Source organism: Dendropsophus ebraccatus, chromosome 3, assembly GCF_027789765.1.
Source record: "Dendropsophus ebraccatus isolate aDenEbr1 chromosome 3, aDenEbr1.pat, whole genome shotgun sequence".
Lineage (NCBI taxonomy): Eukaryota > Metazoa > Chordata > Amphibia > Anura > Hylidae > Dendropsophus > Dendropsophus ebraccatus.
Window position 1 is genome coordinate 81,472,062 of NC_091456.1, and position 23,214 is coordinate 81,495,275.

The following is a 23,214-nucleotide window of genomic DNA, read 5'->3' on the forward strand; positions in this document are numbered from 1 at the left end:
ATGCAGTTCAAATGGTCCCATACACACATCTGTAGGTGTTATCAGTTTTGGCCATCATCCGTGCCACAAAAAATGATTAAGCCATTGTGCATCTGTGTCACCAATGTGACAGTGGTCCCTGCAAATGCAAACAGTTACTAAAACACATTGATAATCCTGTCCGCAGTTGCTGGTCTCTAGTTACAAACAGGGTTGCTGATGTGTGAATAAGACCTAAGGATGCAGTCACACATACAGGATCTGCTGCAGATTTGCAGATATCAATGTAACTAAATGGGTAAGGTGATGTACAGCTGGTTAGCACTCTCCTGTCTGGTGTCAGACAGTCCATGAGACTACATTAAAGCAATGTGAGGTGCTAGGAACACAGAAAATCTGGGAATGTACATGTGCAACAAAGAGACATCAAAGTCCCAGCAGAAGTTTGTTGCGTCAAATAGCAGAGAGGAGTAGTGGGTGTGGAAGTGCTGGAGCTCGTCTCTTTGGTGAAAATGTAACTAAATACATGTATCAAACTGCAGCAGATCCTGTATGTGTGAATGCATGCTTGAATTAAAAAATATAGAAATGTCTAAAGTATTCCTAAAGTTAACCACAAGTTTCCCTCTTTTGCCGTCTAAAAAGTTGGGAGGTATGCCAATGTTGGGAGCTGGCACCACTGGCACTCTCCAACTGCCAGACAGAGGACATTAATTAACCCTTCACAGTAACAGACAAACTAACCCTGGGCCACCCCTCTGGATTAATGTCATCCTAGACATTTAACAACTTACACTAGTTGAGGACGAGACAAGTCTACTAGACTTCCAAGTTTATCACTCTGTTTTTTACCGTTAATAAGTTTTATCTCTCAAATGTTTGACTGGTCTTAAACACTCAAAAGTACTTACCGGTATACTAGCTTAATTTTTTCCCCAAACTATCACAACAGTGATACTATTTTCTAGGCCTGCCTCTTTTTAAAGTGAAAGGGGGGTGATGATGTCAATATTGTTGACAAGTAATTATCCCCCATGCCTCACCCCTACTACAAACCTGATATCTATTAGACACCACGACTCAACTCTTCCTACCCTCTCTCAAAACTCTTTAACATGATATCCCTTTGCCAGCTAAAAGGTCTACTACAAACGCACAAAGCATGGCACTTTGCACAACTATACAGATACAGGGTGTCTTGTCTACAGATAAGTAACAACATACGCTCTACACCTCACCCAAGGTGCCCCTGGATGTTTTCAGAGGCAGTGCCCAGTCAATCACACAAAAAATAATTACCAGTGAGCCACTGTGCTACCATACAAGTGTTTTCTTCTGCATATGACCTAAGCTGATGCTAATTTTATAGGATTCTCCCCTTTAACTAGATTCCCTATAGATGACTATAAACTGTGCTTAAATTCCATACAAACTGTCTGACTTTCAAATCCTCAGTAGATATATGTATTTTTTTATGTGACTGGTTTAATGAAATTTAGATTTAGAAAATACTTACTGTAATATTTCCCCATTAACGCTTCTTAAAGTCATATAAAGATTCATATAAAACAGCCATCTAATGCTGAAGAAGCTCCATGCATACACATAGCTTATTATCGGCAAGATTGTCTTACGCTGTAATTGTAAAGGGAGTTTTAAATCAACATAATGTGTATGGAATTACCCTATGCTGATAAAAATGCTGTATATTTTTACAGCTAAATCCTGAGGGTTTTGTATAGTTAGGACAGACATTTTAGCTTAGAAGAAAATTCCTAGGTACTGTTATTTGTACAGTACATCTTGTAAATCTTCACACAGGTAACTGATGTTTAAAGTGTATAAAGTGTACCTCTGATTATAAGCAGCCTTCCATTCATCAATAGCTATAAGATAAGAAACAGTGTAATATGTGTCTTTGAAATGAAAATGTATGGATGGGGTTTGCATAAGTCCTACAATTTTTACATCATGACTCCAGGATTGTCCCACCAAGTTCAGGACTATGGCTGTATGCATATTTTTAGGGTGGTCTTCAGGATGTATCCACTGTCTCCACAGAGCAGGCAGACAGCGGGAATCAGTGGGATATGCAGCCATTAGTTTGTTCTCGACCTCAGTCTGTTCTGGAAGGCTGTTCTAGAACCGAACCAAGTTTTTTATTAGGAAATCATGGAAATACATTTAATTGGTTTTTACACTCCATGGGTCAGGTGCAGAGAGCCCGTTCCACAGAGTGTAAATAGTTAAATAGTGATGCAATAGCAAATCACTGCTGACAGCACAGACCCCCTCCCCTGCCAACCTTACCCTCCTAATTACTCTGTATGTTTCCCTATGGAAGGATTGCTGCTAAAGATAGCATGTCTGCATTCTCCAGAGAGCAGGAGAGCAGTGACTGAGAGGTGGGGGAGGAGGCTTGCATGCTGTGGCTCGGCTCCATTTCTGTGGCACTTCAGCTTCCAAAATTCAATTTTATATCGTTGCAAATAGCCATTAGCAAAATCATTTGTTTTATCTGATTATCACCCATGTACCTGTGTCTGCAGCTCTGTACCTGGTACCGACCTGACAGGTTCCCTGTAAAGGAAACAACATATATAATGTTACTATATGACAACATTGCACCGATTCTGCCAATCTGCTCCATTGATCATCATTGGAAGGAGCGGGCTGCCTGGCACAATTGGACAGGGCATTGCTTCTAAGGGATTACACTGCTAACAGCACAGGAACGGCGCTGCGGAGAAACTTAAGAGACATACTGTCCTCCTCTGTGCCCTGTGCACAATAGGGGGCTATCAGCAGATTATATTCATCTAACCTGCTGATAGTTCCCCTTTAGAAATTAGAAATTATTTTAAGAAAAATGTAATGTTCCTTGATTCCATAGCACAGATTCATTATCAGCAAATAATAGGGAACAGATTATAACTTTGATTGCATGCAGATAATATATCAATTGCTTTAAGAGCCAGCTCACAACTTGTATTACTTGACTGAGACACATAGAAGGTGATGGATTGTTTTTCGTCATGCTTGCTCAGGAATAATCGTAGTATACAGTTCTCTACCTAAATAGTCCTTGAAGATAGGCCGAGACAATGTAATATACATAGGGCACTGTTTCATATATTACTCCTGGGCCAGAAAGCTGTTATCACTAGGAAGCCTGCTAAGTCCTTTAAGGGATTTCCACTTGATACTGTCATTCTACCATTTTCCAGACCCATGTTGAGAAAAGCTCCAAACATCTAACTGCATAACCATCAATGGTGTATGAAAGATTAGGTCCCAGCACATGATATTGCTCCTTCTGATTAGCTTAGATAGGGTTGTATGCTGGCTTAGTACATGAGCTGCAAATACGTAATATCATTTATTGACTCAGAAGTCTCAATCAGTTCCTCTGCTTCTCATTCTGATTTCACTAGAGCCTGAATAAGAGACATGGTCTTTTTTACTTATTTTACTTGGAAAGGATAAATCAGCAGCCATTCTTAATTGTTCCGGCAACACATATTTGCCTCATTTGTAGCTCCTGCTTTCTGTAGAATAAGGAAGAAAATTATGCATTTCTGGTATTTCTAGAAAAGTGATTAATTTGTTATTTTTATAGTCCTAGCAGCATGTTGTGCAGCTGAGCCTGCCAGGCTAATGGCTCCTGGCTTCCGAAAGATTTAATTCTGAAATGGCATTTCAGGAGTCATTATCCCTGCATGCAGTATTACTAGTAGGAGGAAGCCCTGTGTCGGTGCTGTGATACAAGTAGCAAAGCCTTCATGCCAGGCGATACTACAGCTTAATTAGAAAATGGGGGAGACCAATACGAGAGACATATACTCCAAAATGATAAAGATATACATAATAAACTACATCAGTAATCCACTGTACAACAAAACATTAGAAAGCGCATATAAGACACAAATGGAGTTGAGGCAAATAAATGCTTAATAGTCTCTAAATAAGCATAGCAGCAATATGGATCAATGCTACAGAACTAGTTCTCTAGCATAATTGCTTGGAGAAAAATGGAGTTCAGAGTTTTTCTGACACTTACATTTGTCCAAAGTATTCAGAAAAAAAGGAGTGTGTCAATATTTAAAGGTTGCAATATACCAGGATAGAAATGGGATTGCTTGTTAGTGCATGGTAATATGTGTACAGTGTATATATGTTACAAATCATCTTCAGTAACTTATTAAAGGAACATCTTTATTTACACTTAAAGCGTAACTATAAAATATTTTGACCTTTCAGTTTTAGTTAGCTTAGGGCATGATAACAATTTTTGCAATTTACATTAATAACCTAAAATAAACAGTTTTTTAAATACATAAGGCTGATTATGCCCTTACAGCTCTCTCTGGCTCTGAGTTATTTCTGCATTCCTGCTAAACCCGCCCCCTCCCTGGAGATCCGTACCTAGAGTACGGACTCTGACAGGAGGATCAGATAACAGCCCTGACACAGAGAGAAACATAAAAAAAAACCTCCTCCCCCCTCCCCCACCTCCTAGCAGCACATTCTCTCCCCTCCCCTCACAGAAGTGACTTAGCAGAGCTGAGGGTGTTGTGTGTGAGGAGCAGCGGCGGAGAAGAGCTGGATGGAGGGACAAGTACCCAGTGCTTCACCCAGGGGGGACATGCCAGCCATGACTCCAATGTACTACATGAGGGAGAGTGGGTGGGGAGGACTACAAGTCCCAGCACAACACAGCTGTAGTCCTTCCATAGTACATTTAACATTCACTATCAGATGTCTGCAGCAGGTGCCCCCACCTCCATGGCTGGCAGCACCCTACAGTTATGAGAGTAGGTGACTGTATCTAATTCCACTGTGTGAGATACCATCTGCTAGGGCTCTGTATCTAAACTTACATTGTGATACTGTATGCTGGGGCTCTATCTGACCCTGCTATGTGTGATACATCTGCTAAGGTGCTGGTCAGTGAATGGATGGTCCCAGCCAGGGAGAGGAGGGATAGGCCACGCCCACTTTCTCTCAGCCAGAAGAGAAATTCATTTATTCTTCTGAGCCAAACAACTGGGGATATCTCAGCGAGCGTACACGCTATCAACGCAGTTTAGGGCTCTTTTTAAAGGGTAACACATGGGCTTTTTATTTGAGGAATTTCATTTTTTGGCTACTGAAATTATAGTTGCGCTTTAAATTTCATACAATGTAGCTATGACAATGCGTTTTAAAGGCTGAATTAGCCACCTCATCAGTTTAAGTGAAGAGCAAGGTGACCAGTTGCCTATAGCTAGAAACATAGAAGATTGTCGGCAGAAAAAGACCACTGGGTCCATCTAGTCTGCCCTTTTAGTATTTCCATTCTTATTATCTTAGGATAGATATATGTTTATCCCAGGCATGCTTAAATTCTGTTATTGTAGATTTACCAACCTCATCTGCTGGAAATTTGTTCCAAGCATCTACTACTCTTTCAGTAAAGTAATATTTTCTCAAGTTGCTTCTGATCTTTCCTCCAACTAACCTCTCACTGTGTCCTCTTGTTCTTGGGTTCTGTTTTTACTAAAAACTTTATTTAGTTCTTTAACATAATTAAATGTTTCCATCATATCCCTCTTTTCCCTTCTTTCCTCCAGACTATACAGATTCAAATCATCAAGTCTTTTCTGATATGTTTTATGCCTGACACCCTCCACCATTTTTGGAGCCCGTCTTTGGACCCATTCTATTTTATCAATAGAACGGGAGTTGTGTAAGATTCCTTTTTCCTTGTACACATTTTTAAACATGCCCAGACCATTGCATTTCCTTTTTTATGCTTGACAGAAGGTGACCTGCAGTTCTTCAGCAACTTAAAATGCGCCTTCATATTGCAGTCACTAGATGCCCTTTACACCACACCCATTGGATTCCTAAATGGCTGCACAATATACCCGAAGTCCTGCCAACACTGAATAGCCATTGAATGACGTTGGTTTGCATGCATGTTGGAACATAGCCTAAGGGTAGCTTCACACGTACCGTATCGCTGCATATTTAACGCTGTGTATTTATCGCTGCGTTTTTATAGCTGCATGTTTGGTGCGATTTTTACATGCGAGTTTTGATTTTCACATGAAAATCATGTAAAAATCAAAACTCGCATATTAAAATCGCACCAAACATGCAGCGATAAAAATGCAGTGATAAATACGTAGCGTTAAATACGCAGAGATTTGGTACGTGTGAAGGCACCCTTAAAGGGGTTTTCCCAGTGCCAAAAAAATAAAATAAAATAAGCCCCCTTCCCCCCCCCCATGTACAGTATATAAGAATATACAGTACAGGGAGAGCAAACCCTGCTCTGTATAATGCTAGAACAGAGCAGGGGATTGAGAACTGCAGGGGTTATAGCCCTGTAGTTCCTAAGACAAACAGTGGGGGCAGCAGAGGCTGCCAGGCACCTGCCAGGCAAACATAAAAAAAAAACAAATCTTTAATCTCGGGAGTATGCCTTTAAAATCTGCCTAGAAGATGAGAATCTCGGAGTAGGATCGAATTTGAACGATAATTGTACGTGTAAACGCAGCGAATGATCAAACGACAAGCGAGAAATCGTTCATTTTGATCTTACATGTTCTTAAATCGTCGTTCGCAAAAAATTTGCTGATCGTTCCGTGTAAACAGTCATTCACCGATTTCACCTCTGTGCGAGATAGGCTTAAGGGATCGCAAAATGATTGCAAAACGATTTTTCCGAACAATATATTGTTCTGTCTAAACGCTGATCGGTATAAAAAAAATTTGTTACTTCGAAATCGTTAATCGTATGATCAGGCGAATTATCGCTCCGTGTAAACGCAGCATTAGGCTCTTCTTATACCCTATTGTTGGTGCGCTTATTGTCTGCAATAATAGCTGTTCAGCTCTCTGAAGAGTAATACATTAGGAAGGATCACCATTATGCATTTACCTAATGTGTTCAATTAGTCTGGGAGAGCCGATTCCTGTCCACACAGATTTATAGTGTTGTCTAATCCTGACCTAGACATAACATATTGTTTTACCAATATAATAAAAGCCACATGGACAGTAGATTACATATATTTCAAACTTACTCTTGCATGTAATTAGTTGGTTCACCATGTGTTGTACACGTCTTAGAAATAAATGCCTCCATCCAGCACACACCCGAGATGACTCTTAATCTTAATGAGGTGCTCCAGGAGGATTACATGTATTTACCCTTTTTTCAATACCCCTTCCCCCAAAAAAGAATCTCTATATGGCAGCAAATGGCCATGTGAGTCGCACCATCTCTCCTCTCTCACGCAAGTGGCACGTTTACACAATTTCTGGTGGCTTGAATCCTGTGGCATCTGGGGCGTAGCGAGGATTCACGGGGCCCCATAGCAAAAAATTTTAAGGCCCCCCCCTCCCCTAAGCACAACACAATGGGAGGCATTTATTAAGTCCGGCGTTTTTTACGCCGGACTTAAAAATGCCCCCGCAGCTCCGGCGGTACGGGGATTTATGTAGAGGCGGACTGCCTGTACATAAATCCTGTGCGCGCCGGTGCGCACCGCCGAAAACCTACGCCAGCTGAGGACTGGAGTAGGTTTTCGGCGTACATTTGGGCGGAACGGATGATAAATCGCGCGGACTCTGAGTCCGCGCCCTCCGTTCCGCCCACTTCCCGCCTACTTTCCGCCCCCTTTCCGCCCCCTGGCGTACTCGGCGGAAAGTGCCGATTTGCGATTATTTTATTCGCAAATCGGCCATTTGCGTATAAAATAATACGCAAATCGGCACTTTCCGCCAAAAATCATCCGTCCGCCGGATGATACATGTGGCCCAATATCTATCTATCTATCTGCTTTACTGCTGGTGTACTGATAACCCCTGACCTCTGCACATTTTCCTTTCCTACTTGATTGCCAGCTGGAGAACAGAGGTCAGGGGTTATCAGAGCAGTGAAACAGAGATCTCGGTCTTCTGCTTGTTAACCCTTTTTTGTGTTGCAGCATGTAAGTAAACATTGGGTCGCTTACACGCTGCAATACATAAGTGGTTAAGCAGAAAGACACACGCTCTTACCTCCCCCTCCGGGCCCCCCTCCTGCACGGGCCCCATAGCAACTGCCTACCCTGCCTCTATGGTAGCTACGGCCATGGCATCTGCATACAAGCCCATCCCCAGATCGAAGTCATCGTGCCTTTGAGTTTTAGAGCACACACTGTACAAATGCTTAGTAAAAGCCTCCATAGCAGAGGAATACGCTGAGGGCAGTGATGTTGGTTTGGGGGAGATAGCGTGCTGATTTTATTAACATTTTTGCTTGTATAATAGGGCTACATTTGTCTTTGCCTGTAGTAAAAGAACCTGCTCTGGCAGCTATGCTAAGCGCGACAAGATTTATTAACCTGACTACGACACCCATCGTGGCATAGGTATTATAGGAAAAGGAAATATGCAAAATAGCTCTCTCATACCAACTTTCAATTCACTGTTTCATTCTAACTGGGAGTAAAAGTTTAGCCTGGACCAACCCCCAAGGCATAACCGCTACAGTATACAAGACAGGAAAACCCCAAGGTTGAGTACAAGTTAATTGTGCAATAAATACCCCCAAGTTGTGCTATGCAACAAGCATATTAGGCCTACAGTAACAAAGACAAGTGCATTTTATAGGAGGCTATACATATACCCATCCATATATTTGGTTGTTATTATAGGCAGGCTGTTCCTATGGTGAGAGCATTGGCACAATAATACCCCTTTTTATTAAAAAAAAAAAAAATATATATATATATATATATATATATATATATATATATATATATTTATATATATATATATATATTTTATTTTATTTTTTTTTTTTATTATTTTTTTTTTCTTTTTTTTTTTTTTTTTCTACAGGAAATTCTGCTGTTTAACTACTGATTGACTTCCAAAGACCTTTTTAATCCCTTTCATACCCTTTTTTATGTCAATTTGCAAAACTTGTTTCCATGAACTGCAGCATATGGTCTTTTTTGGAATTTGAATAATCTGTTATACAATAAAATATCATTTTTATTTATTTCCTTAAATATTTGTTTAACAGCCTGTCCATCTGGAACATACAAACCTGAGGGTAAACCAGGAGGAGTCAGCACTTGTATCTCATGCCCTGATGCAAATCATACATCACCACCAGGAAGCACATCAGTGGAGGACTGTGTATGTAAAGAGGGATATGAAGAAGAAGGCCAAACCTGCAAAGGTAAGGTCAGTGGCAGATTAAATGTACCCTGGGCCCTGAGCTATCCACCCAACCTCATACACCCTTCCCCCCATTCAGCTTAACCCTCATCCAAGATCCATTTACAACCCATGTCCACTATTAAAAGACAAAAAAACAAAAAAACTCAAATGATAAATAAATGTAAACACATTAAGTGGTATATACTGTTAGCGTAACTTTATACAGCAAAATAAGGCAGCATTAAGGGTAACTCCCTAAGTATCCATGAAGTACCCATATGCTATTGCATCCTTAAGTGCATACAGGGTGGGGCCATGCGGGGACTGCAGCTATGTCTAAATGGCTGTGCAGGCTAATTAACTATTTAAATGACCTGTTAAAACTGACAGCCACATTTAAATGCAGTTTAAAAGACATCAGTGATGGTATAGTACCATGATCAGCCTCCTCCAATGTGATTGGTAGAGACTGATCTCCCCCTATGCGCTTGGGAGAGGCTGATCAGTTATACTTAACGAGCCCCAGAGATTATATGATGCTGGTGCCAGCTCGGCATTTTTTACTATGGGCGTTAGCAGCCCTTTGCAATTGAGCACTGATTGCAAAGATCAATGCAGTACACACGTAGTTTAACAGTGTGCCTCTCGGGAGGGTGCTGCATTGCAGCACATCAACACAGAAAGTTACAACAATAACTGGGAACATTTCCTGCGATGCACACCTATGTGATGTGTTTGTGTTGTCCATGGTGCTGAACACAAAGCAACTTTCTAAGGTAATCTTTAAACCATTAAGAGATATTGAAAATCTGTCACAATCAATTTCTGAGATTTTTTCTTTGATATACTGCATGACCACCTTCACATTGGAAAAACTTACCCTTGATCCGATATGGCGACTTTCAAAATTTTATCATCTTCTTCTCTTCACTCGTATGTCAATGAGATTGATCCATCAGGGCAGAATATCTAAATAATGATCGAATTGATACATTTTGATATCATGTAATGAGATAATGGGAGGGCACTCACATTTTGATCAGTTCAAGTCCCTTACTTATATAGAAGATCCTCAGACAAATCCAAAATTAATTTTTCAAATTTAAAAGCCTACTAAAAAAAATTCAAGTGTCCACACACCCTCACCGATAAATATAAAAAATAAAAATAGCATAAGGCCGGGTTCACACTATGTATAACACCGGCCATTCTGTGACCCAGCCGTGTCAGAGAATGGCTGGTGTCATTGAAGTTTATCCCGGCCAGCACTGAAGTACCGCCCGGATAAACTTCTTTTCTGGTGAATTGGGATGTGGGCACCCGCATCCCAATTCACCATTGCACACAATGGAGAGTGCGGCTGGAGCTGTATTTTCCATTGTGTAAACTGACAGTGTACCTGTCATGAGGAACACTTCTGCATCAACTGTAAATTACTGTACATGCTACAGGTGAAAGTTTGGGTCTTTATAGCTACGAACACGCATGAGAACATTATGTGTGAGACCCCTATTCTGATGGAGGTCTGGCACATTATGGTCTCATTAGTATTCGTAGCTATAGAGACCTGAGCTTCCGCCCGCAGCATGGAACTAACTACTAATCCGGTAGCAGTCCTCATGACAGGTAAACTTTAATACACTTGTATTACACTGTAAACGACAGGTGGATTTTTGTCTGTATAATCCATTTGCTGCATTATACAGCTCTGCAGTATGGCAAAAAAATGCCCTCGGGACAACCAACATTTGCCCACTTTGTTCCTTTAATCTTTCACTGCACTGTCTGGTTCGCTTACAGCCGTATGTTCTTCTCTCTTGATGGCAACATTAATTACATAAACGCATAGCAACTACACAAACCTACAAATTGAAAGCATTTTCCTCCTGCATATGAAACTTGCTGTAACTTGTGGCAGATTTCATCTCGGTTAATGGAAATGCAAATCATTCTCCCCTAACAATTGTTTTTGTATTCTAAACATCATTAGTTGTGCACTGCCCTGAGTTGCTGCCCCCAGAGAATGGCTATTTCATCCAGAACATCTGCAACAATCACTTTGATGCAGCCTGTGGAATTCGATGCAAGACAGGGTATGAATTAGTTGGAAGCAGCATTCGGCTCTGTCAACCAAATGGACTGTGGTCTGGCTCTGAGGCCACCTGCAGAGGTAAGATAGCAATGAATAAACTTTTGTATTTCTCTAAGAAGATGCAATAGCCACAAAAAGCTCAATGTCAGACATTCAGTCATTACACAATCAGGTTAAAACAACAAAACGTGATTCTAATTAACTCTCTGACCTAGAATTGGAGGAAACCTTAACAACTTAAGGTTTTCCACTGTTTTAGAGTGAGAGTCTGGCAAAGTATTTAAGCTGACACAAAGAGCGTGTGAATAGTCATTTATCATTTTATCACATGAATAGGCATTTAATGACTATTTGAAGTCTTTTCTGCTCCTTGTGTGTTTTTAGAATTTCTTTAGGAACACCTGGGGAATCTTTGTCCTTGCCAAAATGATTTTACAAGAAGGTGTTTAATAGTCAATTCTATAAATAGTATTTACTGCAAGGCACTTGGCTGTAACCGATGCTTACCCATACTAAATGACTGTTAGATTCCATTCCATTTCACACACTGTTCTATGACTTGTCAGAATTTTATGTAGCTGTTGTATGGGTTGCCATTAAATTGGTCACTTTTACTATTGTTTTATGTTCATACATTGGTAAAATGCAATGTTATTCCAGTTGAAATTATAGGAATATGTGCTGAGGGCAAAAACCAACTGACTCACCTCATTTTTTTCCACCTATTCTTTCCTTCTTTTAAGTAGCAAATTTAAATAAAAATGCAACATATGCCAAATCTCATTTACGTTGTATATATGTTGTATCTCCAAACATATGACTATGTACACCTCCAAATCTTCAAAACATGCAGTAAAGTATAATAAATTATGAAATCCACCCAGCTGAGAAAAATAATAAAGATGTACCATAATTGCCCAGCAAATGTACTGTATATTAGTAGAGATGAGCAAAATTCTCAAAAGTATGATTAACTGAACTTCAATTTACCTTTGGGTTCGTCCAAACCGAACTTTAAAGCAAACCAATCAGCATGATTGTGCTGATATGTTTCCCAGCTTCCTAAAACTACCAGCTGCGTCTGTAGTGGTAGTTTTATTCCGCCGCATAAGGCTGGGAGAGGAGCAGCAATTAATTCTATTTGCGGGGAGCTGCCTATGACTAGTGATGAGTGTGCTCTGCAGGGATGATTGACAGGCAGAGAGGCCACTAATGGGTCTCTCTGCCTGACAATCATCCCCGCAGAGCACACTGACAGACAGAGAGCCGTGACTAGTCACAGGCATCATCCTGCCCAGATGACTAGTTGCCACCCCTGTCTCGGCTTCGCATGGTGGAATAAAACTACTTTTTCCCCAGTGTAAACCTACTACTGCAGACACATCTGAGCAGCTGAGAAACACATCAGCACAATCGGGCTGATTTTTTTCTTTTAAATAACTGCACTAAAACAGCTAAACAATTGCAGGCGTTTAGCTGTTTTACTGCAGTTGCTAAAGTTTGCCCATCATACTTAAAGGTTGGCGTTTCCCTGGTGCCCTTTTTCTCCCGTCCCATCCCATCTTCTCAAGTGACAGCCTGCTCAGCCAATCACAGGCTGACTGGGATGGGACAATGATTGGCTGAGTGGGATTTCACTCTTGTCTCTCCTGTCCCATCCCAGTCAGCCTGTGATTGGCTGAGCGGGCTGTGACTCTACAGGCAGCAAAAGACACTGGAAACCCACAAGAGGACACCACGTGTTTGTGTTTTGGATGTGCAGCCGCCATCTTGCCAAACTCATTCAAAACTTTTTAAAAAGTTTGGTACATTAGCCCACTCCACATGTATTGCCTGAATATGAAATAAAGAAACTATGTTTTGCTACTATCAGTGAGTGCCTCTGCTACCTGTCTGTGAATGGAGAGTTCAGAAAGAGTCTAGGTTTGGGAGGCTCAGCTCACCCATCTTAAAATATTAATGGTTAGGACTTTAAGTCTCATTTACACAACAGCCATGACCGGATGTGTCTCCAATGTATGCACTGGAGAGCAGGTTCCCATCTCAAGTTGGCCTCATTTCTTCACTTAAAGAAAATAAAGTGGTACTCCAGCAAAATGTTTTTTTTTCTTTCAATTCAACTGGTTTCAGAAAGTTATATAGATTAGTAATTAACTAAAATTTTAAAAATCTCAAGTCTTCCCATACTTATCAGCTGCTGTCCTGCAGGAAATGGTGTATTATTTTCACTCTGACACAGCGCTCTTTGCTGCCTCCCCTGTTCGAGACAGGAACTGTCCAGAGAAGGAGAGGTTTTCTATGTTGAGTTGCTACTGCTCTGGAGAAGTTCCTGGTTTGGAAAGAGATGGCAGCAAAGAGCACTATATCAGACTGGAAAGAATGCACCACTTCCTGCAGGACATAAAGCAGTTGATAAGTGCTGGAAGATTTTTAAGTTGAAGTAAATGACAAATCTATATAACTTTCTGACACCAGTTGATGAAAGAAGAAACATTTCGCTGGATTACCACTTTAAGCTAGATGACAAAGATAGGTAATTGTAGGAATCAGTGGCGGATAGGGGATACATTTTTGGTTAAAGCCTAGTGGCCGTTATGAAGCATTTTTCTAAATTTGAGACAATTTAGTTCTATTGTAAATCAACTAGTAATTTTTTTTTTTTTGGGGGGGGGGGGGCATTTACTATCTGTTGTTGTAAATGACTTCATTAAACCAAGAAAACAGCTCTAAAGTCTTAATTACTAACTGTCTCATGTCCCTGCAAAATGCTTTCCACTGCCTGTTGTTAGGGGAATTCCATCACTTAGAGCAGAGAGTCCAAGACAGGTCATGGTGGGGATGGGCTTAGCTAGTTCCATACACAGGAAGTAGGGGGAGAAAGGCTTGGCTGTGTATATACAATATGAGCCTGTCTGTCTTCTCCAGAGGGTGCTCCATGCTGTAGGAAAAATCAAAGCTTCTGTCTATCTTTTATCACAGTGTACACAGTACTGCTTCCTGAATGCAATCATTTTAGCTCCTCCCTTTATTCTTCATTATTATCAATAGTTCACTGGATAGAACATTGCTGTTTTTGTTATGTAAGCCCTTCCTTGCTATGATCCTCTCAGCTGCAATTTGTTTCTTTCAGCTCACATAGCACCTTATGCAAATCCAGTAAATCAACAACCTTCTCCTCCCCATGCTATCTATAATAATGTACTATAAATTATTCCCCCAGTACAGTGCCTGTCTGTTTGTTCCAGTCCAGTGAACATTCTTCTGTATTATGCCATATGGTATGGCAAAGAGCAGGAGGGCTTTTGAGTATGTGCTCTAGTGTGATTTGCCAGAGAAGTCAGGAAAGAAGGTGCAGGTGTGAGTATTGCTGGAAAACAACTGCACTCTTGCCCCATCTCCTAAAATGGATAGAATAAGTAATGAAGGTTTGCCACCTTTAATATGATATGCTTTAATATTTTATAACATTGCATAAAATTGTGTGTTTTTCACTGTTTTTCTGTAGTTCGGACTTGTCCAAAACTTCATCCCATTGAAAATGGAAAAATAAGATGTTCCTCAAGTGATACCTCGTATGGAACTGTATGTTCTGTGACATGTAATCATGGATACAAATTGAAGGGAGTTTCTAAACTTGTTTGCCAAGAAAACTCATACTGGGATGCAAATGAGCCAATCTGTACAGGTATAGTTTGTCTTATCATTAGGACCATTGGTGCTTAACATGTCTTACACATTACTGTAAATCAGTGATACAACTAATCTTGTCTTTTACTGCATTTGGTAAGGAAGTTGAATCGGAAATGTGTAGAAAATGTGAATCACTGCATGGGATAATAGCATTGAGGGAGTAAAAATAGCTCTAAGTGGGGAGATTTTCTTCTATGAACCTTACACAGTAAGTAATACTCAATTACATGTGACATATGTTTTGCAGAAATTTACTGTCCTGCATTTTCCAAACCTGCTAAAGTTATGTTATTTCCACCAACTTGTGGACAAGAGGCAGCCATCTATGGATCAGTGTGCAATTTAGGCTGCGAAAAAGGATTTGTTTTGTCTGGAGTCAGGAATGAAATAAAATGTATTTCCAATGGGAAATGGAGTGAAGATGCCCAAACAGCAAAATGCAAAGGTAACAACAAAGCAACAAAATAATTATACCCCAGACTTAGAGGTTATCCAGTGTTTAAATTTTTTATATATTGCTAACCTGTTGGTAAACTTAATAAACATCTTATGCTTACCTTTCGTGTCGCACCCCCGGTGTCCCGATGTGGCCTCTACAGTGTTCCCCGCTGACTGCAGCTCTGTTACTTGCCTCGGGATTGACAGCCTGCTCAGCCAATCCCTGGCAGCAGGACAGAGTGTGTTGGAAGTAGCCGAGCTGCAATCAGCAGGGAACATGGGAACATGGGCAACACAGCACTGGGACACCAGTGGAATGCGGAGAGGTAAGCATAGCATGTTTATTATGTTTACCAACAGGCCAACAATACATTTTTTTAAAAATTGTAACCGCGGGATAACCCCCTTTAAGGTATCTATACACATTACATAAAATAATTTTAAAATGGACAATTACAACCAAAACAATTGTTCGCCAAGTGAAATAGAATAATGAATTATTATTTTTTTGTCTTTTTATGGTTATCTCAAAAAGAAGTTGACCGTGTTTGAAATTTTTGCCTGACTATTGGTCAAAACAGTTTTCATTCCTTTTTCAAATGATCTTTTGTGAGAGAGAATTTTCAGAACATTCCCAGAATATTTGCAGAAACATTATTCACCTTTCACTTTATGTCATTAATGATATATTGGCATTTTGAACAACTGTAATGGTCAGTATAGACTAAAATGTATGTGGCTGCATTTGCGAAATGGATTCTTCACTAGATGATCATTCGTTCAATAGTTGTTCATCCATCAACCTACTTCTCTCTAATGCATATGGTCACCTTAAGGGCCCTATTGCACAGGACGATTATCGTGCGAAAAATCGTTATAACGTCCAAAAATCGTTCGTATATCATCGATTTATCTCTTGATTTATATCTGAACATAAAATTATCGTTAATCATTCGCTAATCGTTTGCTCTAATTCCAAGTTCCGAATTTGTTCACTACTCGTTCAGTGTAATTGCACATGGTTCATTGTTTTGCTGGGATCAGAAGGAGTGAACAATCATAGTAACAATCACAATAACGATCGTAGTAACGATAGTAACTAAAGATTATCATTGTGTGGAATATGATAAAGGTTTTCACGTAAACGATAAACAATCTCATTTGTGATCGTTTATCGTTAGTTGTTAATCGTTAAAAATCGCTCCGTGTAATAGGACCCTAAGTTTGGCAGTTAAGACCTCTATGAAGCCTCAGGAACTGGTTGTTTTTCTGTGCATCTTAGGTGCCCTGCTTTTATGCTATTTTCTGTTGACGCTGTAAATTTGGAAATATTGCCCTCATAAAGCAGAGCCTTGGGAAGAATATCTGTGTACATACAGAAGCTGCTGCATGTAGTATAGCAAGTAGTAGACATCCATACTAGAGAGTCATACTCTACACACACCTAGCCACTTATTCTTGTCTTCCTATATGTTTCAGACATTGAGCCTCCAGTAATCAAATGTCCGGATGATATAACTGCAGAAAACATTCAGCACCAAAATACAGCTCAAATTGATTGGGAAATTCCTAAAGCGACAGATAATTCAGAAGAAGAGGTAACAATAACAATTTAAAGGCAATTTTGTAGGCTGCAGCTTCTTACCCTGAAGCAGGAGGTATACACTCTCATTTCCGTCCATCACTCCAGTGTATCACTCCATACAGTATAGGCTTTAGAAGTCTTGAGCAATTTAAGAGATAAAGGGGGAGATTTATCAAACTGGTGTAAAGTAGAATTGTCTTAGTTGTCCCTAGAAACCAATCAGATTCCACCTTTCATTTTTTAAAGAATCTGTGAGGAATGAAAGGTGGAATCTGATTGGTTGCTAGGGGCAACTAAGACAATTCTACTTTACACCAGATTGATAAATCTTCCCCAAAGTTCATAGGAAAGTCCCCTAAGCCACAAAAGCCCAACAACGTTAGCCCTGTCAATCTAAACAGAGGGAGATTTACTTGTGGGCATAAGGGCATTATGAAAGATTGGGTAGAATTATCGCTGGACTTCTGCAGGGGAAAAACCCAAGGGCTTCATCTTTTAATTTGCATAACACTTCTATAGAATATATTTCCTGATTCAGATTTTTTTGTAAACAGAGAAATTGCTTTTAGAAACCAGTTTTAATTTTTGTCTTATCTATGCCACTTATTGTACATACTTGTTCAGGAAGATTTAAAAAAAAAATGGGTTCATCCACACCAACAGTGTTTTCAACTGCATGTTTTTTATGGTGCATGTATTTAAGCTGGAACATGAAGCTTTGCTTTTGCCCCCCATTTCAGGCCACACAGTGTCTGCTGCTGACTGTGCTGTCTATGCTGAGTGGTCATTTTCTTGTCTGCACGTAGGGCTGGGCAATATGGGCAAAAAATAAAATCTCGATTTTTAGAAAATTTTGGACGATTCTCGATTTAAATCTCGATTTTTTTTCTTTGCTAAATAAAAAGAACATTTTTCTCCCTGCAACGTCAGATATTATTTTAATGACGTTTGAGACAACTGTATTGCTTCCTACTGTAACAGTGCTTTCTATGCCCCTATGTAGTATACAAGCCTCCTCTGTGCCCCCATGTAGTATAGGAGATATCTAGGTAGGGTGTAATAGTGGATAAGGGGTGTGTAGTAGTGGAGTTATAGTGGATAAGGGGTGTGGTGGTACAGGTAAAAATGAGGGGTGCGGTAGTAGTACAGGTATAGGATGAGTGGTGCGGTAGTAGTACAGGTATAGGATGAGTGGTGCGGTAGTAGTACAGCTATAGGATGAGTGGTGCGGTAGTAGTACAGGTATAGGATGAGTGGTGCGGTAGTAGTACAGGTATAGGATGAGTGGTGCGGTAGTAGTACAGGTATAGGATGAGTGGTGCGGTAGTAGTACAGGTATAGGATGAGGAGTGTGGTAGTAGTGCTGGTATAGGATGAGGAGTGTGGTAGTAGTACAGATATAGGATGAGGGGTGTGGTAGTAGTACAGGAATAGGATGAGGGGTGTGGTAGTAGTACAGGTATAGGATGAGGGGGGCAGTAGTAGTACAGGTATAGGATGAGGGGTGTGGTAGTAGTAGTACAGGTATAGGAAGAGGAGTGTGGTAGTAGTACAGGTATAGGATGAGGGGTGGGGTAGTAGTACAGGTATAGGATGAGTGGTGCGGTAGTAGTACAGGTATAGGATGAGTGGTGCGGTAGTAGTACAGGTATAGGATGAGTGGTGCGGTAGTAGTACAGGTATAGGATGAGGAGTGTGGTAGTAGTACAGGTATAGGATGAGGGGTGGGGTAGTAGTAGTACTGGTATAGGATGAGGAGTGTGGTAGTAGTACAGGTATAGGATGAGAGGTGTGGTAGTAGTAGTACAGGTATAGGATGAGGAATGTGGTAGCAGTACAGGTATAGGATGAAGGGTGTGGTAGTAGTAGTAAAGGTATAGGATGAGGGGTGTGGTAGTAGTAGTACAGGTATAGGATGAGTTGGGCAGTAGTAGTACAGGTATAGGATGAGGAGGGGGCAGTAGTAGTACAGGTATAGGATGAGTTGGGCAGTAGTAGTACAGGTATAGGATGAGTTGGGCAGTAGTAGTACAGGTATAGGATGAGGAGGGGGCAGTAGTAGTACAGGTATAGGATGAGTTGGGCAGTAGTAGTACAGGTATAGGATGAGGGGGGTAGTAGTAGTACAGGTATAGGATGAGTTGGGCAGTAGTAGTACAGGTAAAGGATGAGGGGGGCAGTAGTAGTACAGGCATAGGATTAGGGGGGGGAAGTAGTAGTACATTGGGGGTGACTGGGGGAAACTGGGGCAGCTGGGGGTGACTGAGGCAGGAGTGCACATAGCCCTCCTCCTCCTCTCCTTACCCCGGTACACATGCAGGTCCCTGGTCTCTGGAGGAGCCGAGGAGGCTGCAGGGACTGTACAATAGGGTGATAGCGACGCTGCCATTACTGGAGCTGTGCAGCGGGTTCGGGTGTCCCGCTGTACAGCTCCAGGACCCGCAGCGGCGATATCACCCTATTGTACAGTCCCTGCAGCCTCCTCGGCTCCTCCAGAGACCGGGGACCTGCATGTGCGGCCAAGAGGGGAGCGGGACGCTGTATTAAGGGGCGGGGGCAGGTCAGTCACTCACTGCTCTTTTAAGCGGCTGGAGGCTGTTGCTGACTGCCCGCTCACCCTGCGCCTCGCCGCAGCTCCTGCCCGCTCGACACTCAGCGCCACAGCTCCTGACACTTCCGGAACCTCACCGCAGCTCTTGCCCGCCTTGCATATCGCTGCACCGCCCGCCCGACACTCAGCGCCGCAGTTCTCGTCCACCCCGACACCTCACCGCAGCTCCCTCCCGCCTTGCATACCGCCGGTCCAACACTCAGTGCCGCCGTTCCCGCTTGCCCCGACCGCACCGCCCGCCCTGCTGGAATATTTTTTGGGAATATCGAATTGCGATTTTCACAAAAAATCAAATCGATTCTAACATTATCTGCACGTCACGTCATTGCAAGCTCTGAAGAAGACAGTGGTAGACATGGGTGGCCTGGGAATGGACAGCTGCAGCAGATCGAGACAGGAAAATATACATGCTTAGTGTACATGCTATTATGTTCCCCATAGCAGAGGCAGCATGGTAAATTGAAAGTTAACAGCTCCTTTAAGTCTTGGCCTCTGTGTCAGAAACCATAGGGCATGCCCTTGGATTTCTGATATGATTGACATGATGATTGCATGGACCCTAAACAACGAATGCAGAAATATTCACATACAGCCATTGGTTCATGTCATGGGGCACTGCCAAGTAACTTATTACTAAATCATAATGGAACAGTTTAAAGCTTAACATGAGTACCATATATCATAATATATACTCTCTAAATACTTCTTTCATCTAGGTGTTGATTGAGGTTAGTCCAGCTTTTTTACCACCTCATATGTTTCCTATTGGGGAGGTTTCTGTAAAATACACTGCAACAGACAGTTCAGGTAACCAAGCAAGTTGTACCTTCAACGTCAAGGTTATTGGTAAGTTTTCAGTACATTGCCAGATATGTTTGGTGCCATATTTGTCCCATTGTTGTTTATATGTATTAGTGTCTATAGGAGTTATGTGAAGAAAGGATATGCAAATAGCTCTCACATCACCTAGGCAGAGTGATATTTCTTTAAGTCAGTGTTTCACTCCATCTAGGAGTCATAGAACATATGCCAAGCCAAAATTTCTACCCTTCTTCAGACAGCTGTTGACAGGGGTTGTTGCCCCTCTTCAGTGTAGAGTGGGGTGTTGGCTGGCTAGTGAGAGGCCTATGGACATGGGTCACCGCGTCAATCTAGAAGTTATGGTAACATTGAACAATAAACACATAAAACTTTATTTGTTATTCTTTTCTTTTTTTTGTTCTACAGTATGGGTACGTTCACACTTACCGGATCCGCAGCTGATTTTCTGCTGCGGATCCGCAGCAGATCCGCAGCAGATTTCATTTAAATAACTGAACACAGCATCAAATTTGCACCATCAAATCTGCTGCGAATCTGCTGCAGATCTGCTGCCGATTCTGTAGGTGTGAACGCATCCTACAGTGTTTGTGTGTGTGTGTGTGTGTGTGTGTGTGTGTGTGTGTGTATGTGTATTTTTACATGGTCAGCAAGCAGACAAAAAGTACAAATAAAATGGTTTAAAGCTTGAAATAAATGCCTGGATTTTGCGACTCTCTGCTTTTATTCTTTTCCATAATACTTACAGATGAGGCTCTTTCACAGTCATTAGTTAGTCATCACACCAGGACAGTTACTTCATACTGTTACTGTAAGCTGTGCACTGAAATGTTTTATAGTTTAAACCTAAAGTGACAATAAATTAACAAAGAAAATAGTGGGGTTTAACAATTTAAGTGGATTAGTTAAGAAACATTGAACAGTAAATGCTTATTATAAATGCAAGGTGGCTTCCAAAATCAGAAACCACCTACAGCTTGCTTAATAGAATAATATAGCCATTCCCTATTCTCTCTAATGAAGCCCTATTAAGGTCTTCACACCCTACTGTGAACCAAATCCAGGGGTGCTAAATTGGGAAGATTAGTATAGATTAAATACATTTAGAATAGACGGATTTTACACATAAATAGGTGATAATGGCATAGAAGAACAGTTCCAGATATAATGATAATGCACACCTGTAGTGTCGTGTAAAGCCTCACACATGCTTCGAATATTGAGTTATAGTTTGTTTGTTTTTCCCGGAGAACTTAGAAAAATTAGGAAACATGTCTGCTTTTTTCCAAATGCGGTACCTGTCCCCAGGTTATTTCTGATATTATAGTGGAGTCCTATTCTCTTCATAGACACTAAGCTGCAATGTCTGACACAACCCATCGACACGTATAGCTTCAGAAGGAAGCAGCCATGTGTTTTAATCTTATACAACAACTTTCATTTGTGTTATGTGTTTTTAGATGTAGATCCACCAGTCATAGACAGATGCAGATCCCCTCCAGCCACTCAAACCATTGACAGCATGCAGAGTGTGATGTGGGAGGAACCGCAATTCTCTGATAACTCAGGTAAATCGGACTTCAATAGATTCCTAGTTTTTGCAAGGTAGCCATTATGGTTGTAAAAGCACCACAAGGATTTCCATTGTCAAAAGGATAAGATGTCCTAATTTAAAGGGAATCTATTGGCAGTTTAGGGCATTTAAAATTGGTAATGTGTAATAACTGATAGTGGTCATTTGAAGCCACATAGTTCTCATCTGATTTCTGCCTATAATAACATTCTTTTCATAGTACAGGCGCTAAGTCAGTAACTTTGACAACCATAAATAGACAGAAAAGCATTTAAATTAAGGCTATGTTCCCACTTTGGGAATATATTGGAGAAAGCGGTGATCCCATTAAATGGACAGCCATTAATAAAGATTTTGGGGGAGATTTATCAAACTGGAGTAAAGTACATTTGTCTTAGTTGCCCCTAGCAACCAATCAGATTCCACCTCTCATTTTTCAAAGAATCTGTGAGGGATGAAAGGTGGAATCTGATTGGTTGCTAGGAGCAACTAAGACAATTGTACTTTACACCAGTTTGATAAATCTCCCCCTATGTTCTTTATTAGCAGCTATATAACAAGACGGATGCCTTCTCCCGACATGTTTTCAAAGTAGGAACATAGCCTAAAATGTAGTCAAAATCTAACTGTAAAATAGGTATAAAATGCAGCCACATTTTTAATTAAAAATGTCACTTTGTGCATACATTGTAAAAAAAACAAAAAACATTTTTTACAAAGTCTGTATGGACGGACCGTGATGTAGCTGTGTTTAATACTTATTTTTCTGTGTGTTATGATTTTATTTTACTGTATGTGAACCTACAGTAGCCTTAATGTACATTTGAAGGTATGTTCACACAACGTAATATATTTTTTGATGAATGTCATTCTGACACCAAAAGATGGCTGTTTTTTGACAATTTTGGCAACAAATAATGATCATGATGACCATTTGCAGCCGTAATTATAAATATCAAATTATAGATATCAAAATGGCTGCTATCTAAGAAGGCTGTAAAGCAAAATTGGGTAAACATAGTCTAAATAGGTCAGCTACTCCTTGTGGAGACTGCAAGTTGGCATTGGGAGTACCATAGTCCAGGTAATGCTTCCCTGGAAAAAGGCATGCAAATTAGCCCTCAACTGTTTCTCTAGTGCCACCTATTGGAGGTGGCTATCCAGTACGTTGATGGCCAGCCCGTTAAAGAGGTTGAAACATAATGAGGTACAATAACACTGAT

General features: G+C 40.9%; 1 protein-coding gene across 3 annotated transcripts in view; it reads left to right on the plus strand.

The window, feature by feature from the left end:
* Positions 1 to 23,214, plus strand: part of SVEP1 (sushi, von Willebrand factor type A, EGF and pentraxin domain containing 1) — a 280,520-nt gene that overhangs the window by 92,264 nt on the left and 165,042 nt on the right. For all 3 annotated transcript variants that reach the window (XM_069962108.1, XM_069962109.1, XM_069962110.1), the window contains exons 4-10: positions 9,044 to 9,202; positions 11,174 to 11,353; positions 14,781 to 14,960; positions 15,213 to 15,410; positions 16,883 to 17,001; positions 20,316 to 20,445; positions 21,879 to 21,986. In XM_069962108.1, the coding sequence (XP_069818209.1) occupies positions 9,044 to 9,202; positions 11,174 to 11,353; positions 14,781 to 14,960; positions 15,213 to 15,410; positions 16,883 to 17,001; positions 20,316 to 20,445; positions 21,879 to 21,986 (1,074 nt within the window). The remainder of the gene's footprint in view (positions 1 to 9,043; positions 9,203 to 11,173; positions 11,354 to 14,780; positions 14,961 to 15,212; positions 15,411 to 16,882; positions 17,002 to 20,315; positions 20,446 to 21,878; positions 21,987 to 23,214) is intronic.